At 39.3% G+C, this 5459-nt stretch overlaps 1 protein-coding gene across 1 annotated transcript; it reads right to left on the reverse strand.

Moving 5' to 3' along the window:
* Nucleotides 1-590: 590 nt before the first annotated feature.
* On the reverse strand, nt 591-3708 carry LOC102310590. Its single transcript, XM_005938339.3, has 4 exons — nt 3459-3708; nt 2705-2945; nt 1720-1857; nt 591-1020 (listed from the first exon to the last, which is right to left on the reverse strand). Exons 1-4 carry the CDS (start codon nt 3641-3643, stop codon nt 751-753), a joined length of 834 nt encoding a protein of 277 aa, XP_005938401.2. The 5' UTR covers nt 3644-3708; the 3' UTR covers nt 591-750.
* Nucleotides 3709-5459: the final 1751 nt, after the last annotated feature.

Consider the following 5459-nt stretch of genomic DNA (forward strand, 5'->3'; position numbering starts at 1 on the left):
CTTTTTCTTGTAAGGTTTTTGTTGTATTGTAAACCCCTATAATAACACAGAGAAAGCTCCTAAAGATAACTGATTTCCCTATAACAGGGGGGGGGTCCAGCTCCAGGCCTCGAGTGCCGGTGTCTTGAGGGTTTTTGATCTCACCCTGGTTCAACACACCTGAATCAAATGATGAGTTCATTACCAGGCTTCTGGAGAACTTCAAGACAGGTTGAGGAGGTCATTTAGCAATTTGAATCAGCTGTGTCAGATCAAGAACACATCTAAAACCTGCAGGACACCGACACTCAAAGCCTGGAGTTGCCTACCCCTGCCCTATAAGCAGGCACCTGGCGAAGAAAGAAAAATTCCCCTTTAACAGGAAGAAACCTCTAAAGAAAATCTATTAAGTGGAAACCTTTTCAGCAGAGGAAAAGAAATAACCCATCACCCTTCAATATGCATTCTGAAAGGTCTGAATGCTTTTTTCAACTATAGTCTAAAAAGTAATGAAAACATAGCAGGTTTAGTCATAACTGAATGCAACATTGAACACTGAAAAATGAACAAAAAAATTAGTTTTCAGTTCAAGAAATTCACAGACGCAGATGTTTGAAGCGGTTTGTTTAATCTTTTCATACACATGCAAACAGCAGTGATATCATTTTCCCACATTCATCTTCACATTTAATCTGACATCAACAGGTTGTGCTTCTAGTTGATGTGCTTCAGGTCAAGTTTGCAGGTTTTTGGGGGACCTTTCTTGCTCTTTTAGACCTCCTTCAACAGAAGACCATAAGGGCGGATGGCCTGTTCTACTATCGCCTGCTCTTCTTGAGCTGAGAACACAGACGGGATGGGAACCAGCCAGTACTTATCGTTGTTGTGTTTCTGCCTGTACTGTGGGTTGATCCGATTTTGCAGAATCACGTTGTATTGCTTGCCATTCTTTTGAGAAGTGAAGGTTTTGGCATAAGAGACAGCTTCATTGACGTAAGGGGTAGAGTAAATCCCTCTGCCATAGGCCTGACCTGGACCTGGCTGTTAAATAAAAAGTAAGATATATATATGTTATATTATTAAATACTGATACATTAAATACAGGCCTAATATGGAAATAGGACAGAAAGAGCACTGAAGTGGCTTAAAGGGTGAGCAGCTCTTATGTGGCATAAATACGTTTATGTGCCATAACAATGGACATGCTATGGAAAAATATTCTGACAGAGATAAATAACAATAAATAAATAAATATACAAAAACCTGCAGCTTACAGGTTTTTGACATTATTCATAGGAAAAAGCTTTCTCAACACTTTTGCTCAACAATGCTCAACAAGTATAAGTACAGCTACAGTTTGCTCCTGAGGTCCTAGACATGCAGGCGTCCTCTCACAGTCACATAACTGCTATTTACTGCATTTCCTTTTCTTTGTGTTGTGCTGAGATTTTCATAGCTTGTGACTTGACATGTGACAAAACCATTTAACTCTCTTTTTGACTCTTTTCTCAACCCTGGGATAAAATCCAGACTTTAGAAAACTGAAGTGCTGCATGGGACACAGTCTCAGCATCTCAGCATGTGGAATAAGAGACCAGGAATATACATAAAGTGGGACAGTTGGTGACATTCCATGCAATTTCAAAATATTAAATATCACAATTATACATCATATAAAATGTTACTGTAAAGCAATTGTACTGGGTAAAATAATGGGTTGTGATGATAACATAATCAAACCTTGTAGAATCCTTCAATGATGCCCCCAGCTCCTTCCTTAGATGTCCCATGGTAGGACACAGGCCACTCCCCTGGCACTGACGCAGTGCTTCGGTACCGAGTTCCCAGCCATGTATTTCCATCATACTTATTCAGGACCTGCGACAAAATATGAGGTGAGCTGTATTTGTTTCAGACAGTCCATAGTTCATCTCTGCAAACTGTATCTTCAATTAAAGTCTGAGCTTCTGCATGTTGTACATATAGCATTTCAAAGTGCTTTACCTTTGGTACAAACTGTTCTATTGATCTTACTTTGAATGGGGAGAGTCAGATATTTGGCTGTCTTTTATTTTCTACTACTTAAGAGCATCATGATGTACCAGTTATGCTTATAACACACATATGATATGTAATATGCTAAATAACTGTTTAACTATTCTTTTTCAAACCCAGTTCTAGTTCCATTGACACTGTTCACCTCTCTACATTTTTATTTTGAGGTCAATTCATTTCCAGTGCACTACCTGGAAAGCACTCTGGAAGTAACAGACTGCATACAGTTAATTCAATCAGGTCAAATTAGTTTTTTAAGGTGTGAGTTGAGACCAAATCTTTGCAGAAAATTCTTTACAGATGATTTGTTATATTGTTTTCTTATAATTCTATTTCTGTAGTTTTAAAAATAAAGGCCTAGTATTTGACATAAAAGAGAGGACTAAATGCAGTTATTGATTTCCAAGAAACTGATGAAGAAGAATATTGTTGAGAACACTAATAAACTTCTAGTTTAGTTTCGAAAATGAGCTGGAAGGAAATTCAGGGAACCAGAAGTTTCAACTTTCTAATGATTGCAAATATCTGAAGCCCGAAAAGTATTTTACTGGGATGTCATTGAATTTGTGCTCTACAGCCCGGCTTAAAGATCAATTAAAGCAGCTTAGACTCTAAGTAATGAGCATGAATAAGATGGTTGATGCTGATCTCAATTCAAAGACAAATTTACCTTGAGGGCAAAACGGTACCAACCACTTGGTCGTTCATACACCTCTCCGCCTCTGTAATAGGTCTCTGTGTCTTTGAGACCAGAGAAATCGTAGTCAAATGTCGGATCAAAGAATTCGCTCTCATCGATGATGAAAGACCTTTCTTGTGGTGCAGTTCGAAAACAGGTGTCAGAGCCTGAACATTGCCCTCCATCTTGCAGAACACGTTGAATTCTGGCAAAGTTGTTTCTTGACACTGGGCTGCAAGTTGAGAAAGACAGCTGAGATTAGGGTCTGAATAAACCTGACCATCAACAAAAGAAAAGAAATGCTGCTCTTTCACTGGATGTTTTCTCACTCTCTGCAAACCAAACTGCAACATTGTTGTCAAAATTCTTTGAGCTTTGGAAACTACATCCTGACTGTGAATCTCAATATAATATCCCATCCATCCTCTTATCCTTTTCAGTGTTTTGTGGAGGGGGGTGCTGGAGCCTATCCCAGCTGCCTTAGGGCAATTTAGAGTTTCCAGTTAACCTATGCCCACTAACTGCAGGTCTTTGGATAGTGGGAGGAAGCCAAAGTAGAACATGGGGAGAACATGCACACAGAAGGACCCCAGATGGTGGAATTGACCTTCTTGCTGTAAGGCAACAGTGCTAACCACTGTGCCACCATGTTGCACCATTACTCCAATATAATATACACGTTCCCTTTTTGAGGAATGACATCAGCGCAAGTCTTAAGAATAGTTTATAATATTACAATATTTACCAGGTTTGATCTCCATCTGCGATTGCACAAATGAGACTGTTTATAGACAGCGTTGGTGCTGCTGAGCCGGGAAAGCCTGCTCTTTGGAAAACTCCAGCGTGACCTCCTGCTCTTTGGTTTTGAACAGAAGTGATCTGGGCATTGCAAACTGCACCCAAAGCTTCAAGTGCAACTTGTCTGTCCATCTTGATGTTGTCTTGATGTTGTAGTCCTTTGCTCTGCTCACTTCTACCTGCAAGTGTTGTGGCTCGTGCAGAATTGGGCTTATATGTTACACTGTTTATGACGTAAACCCAGTTTGCATAATTTCTTAGATAAATCAACTTTTGACTTTTTGACCTTCCAATAGGCGTGTTTTCATTGGAACTTTCTGTTCTTCTCTTTTTTCCAGTTGCAAAATTATTCATCATCTCTTAGACTTTCACAACTGCATCCACACCCTGAATCTTGGTACAGTCACAGTTTACCATTTTAAAAACAAAATACCATTATTACAATTATTCAGTAACCTCGGTTTCATTTGCAGAAGTTGGATTCAGCAAGCCTGCAAGAATGAGCTCCTGTTTATTTTATTTTTTTAAAAAGGAGGAAACTTGTTGTTTTTATTGGAGTGGATGATAAATGACAAGAGGGCAGGGGGATAAAATAAAGGTCCAAGCGTCCCTTGGCTTTTGCCTACTTCTCGTGCTCTGACTTTTCTTGACTTTTTGACCTTCACAAAAAGAAAAGGACAGTTGAACTTCTTCTGGAATTTTTTGCTCTGTACAAACTGAATTAAAGTGAAAAAGGATGTACATATTTTTCTCACCCTGTGGCCAAACTGTCCCCCTTCCTGTGGTCTGTTGACACTACTTCTTGCAATTGCAGATTTATGTTCAACAAAAATTCAGTGGCATCAATTACAGCCTGCAACTTCTGGAGTACTTTCCATGGTATTTTACTTAAATTACAGTGCTTTGAGTTCCCCAAATATAGTTACCAATAGAAACCGTAGAAGAAAGATGTCACATTTGTAAGTGTGTGCCCAGAACAGGTGGAATCCTTTGTTCATGTGTGTCTCACTTCCCTATGTCAACATCTGTGGCCCCACATCACTAGATGAATTACATGATAGGGTGTCCTCTCATGTACACACTCTCATTTAATGTTTTTTTCTTTATTTTTACTACTTTCTACATTGTAGATACAAACTGAAGACATTAAATGTACAAAACTAGATATATGGAATTATGGAGCAAAGAAAAAACATGGATAAATAACTCTAAATATGTTTTGTGTTTTTTTGTCTCAGATTCCTGAAAGTAGTCACCCTTAGCTTTGTTGACAGCACTGCAAACCCTTGGCCATCTCTCTATAAGCTTCATGATGTATGACAACTGTTAGAATTCATATAATGGCAAGAACCAATCAGCTAAGTAAAGTCAAACAACAGTGCATCAATATTTTAAGAACTGAAGGTCATTTGTCCCCAAGTTCAGCTGCAAAAACCATCATGCGCTATGATGAAACTGGCTCACATGAGGACCACCCCAGGAAAGGACGACCTCTGTGCTGAGGATAAATTCATGTGAGTCACCAGCCTCAGAAATCACAAGTTAGCAGCACTTCAGATTAGAGCCCAGATAAATGTCACAGAGTTCCAGTAGCAGACTCATCTTTACATCAACTGTTCAGAGAAGACTGTGTGAATCAGGCATTTATGGACAAATAGATCCTGCAGCGACATGCCATCCCATCTGGTTTGGGATGGGTTCACCTCACCTGAACCCAATGGATATGGTTTGAGCTGAGATGGACCACAGAGTGAAGGCAAAATGGCCAGCAAGTGCTCAACATCTCTGGGAACTCATTCAAGTCTGTTGGAAAACCTTTCCAGGTGACTACCTCATGAAGTACCTCATGAATTTCGATAGTGTATGAATATTGACAAGATTTATTCAAACAATAAGCAGCTAAATCATGTGAGTGAAGTTTTCCCCCACCTTCTTCAAATCCAACAAA

Source organism: Haplochromis burtoni, unplaced genomic scaffold (genome assembly GCF_018398535.1).
Source record: "Haplochromis burtoni strain Fernald_Lab_line unplaced genomic scaffold, NCSU_Asbu1 Contig_248, whole genome shotgun sequence".
Lineage (NCBI taxonomy): Eukaryota > Metazoa > Chordata > Actinopteri > Cichliformes > Cichlidae > Haplochromis > Haplochromis burtoni.

Bases quoted from the DNA above. Each gene is read 5' to 3' on its own strand.
- LOC102310590 (XM_005938339.3), bottom strand. From the start codon at position 3,643: ATGGACAGACAAGTTGCACTTGAAGCTTTGGGTGCAGTTTGCAATGCC. The intron at 2,946-3,458 runs GTAAATATTGTA...CTCAACTTGCAG, and splicing joins GCAGATGGAGATCAAACCTG to CCCAGTGTCAAGAAACAACT. The intron at 1,858-2,704 runs GTAAATTTGTCT...ATTTTGTCGCAG, and splicing joins GGTACCGTTTTGCCCTCAAG to GTCCTGAATAAGTATGATGG.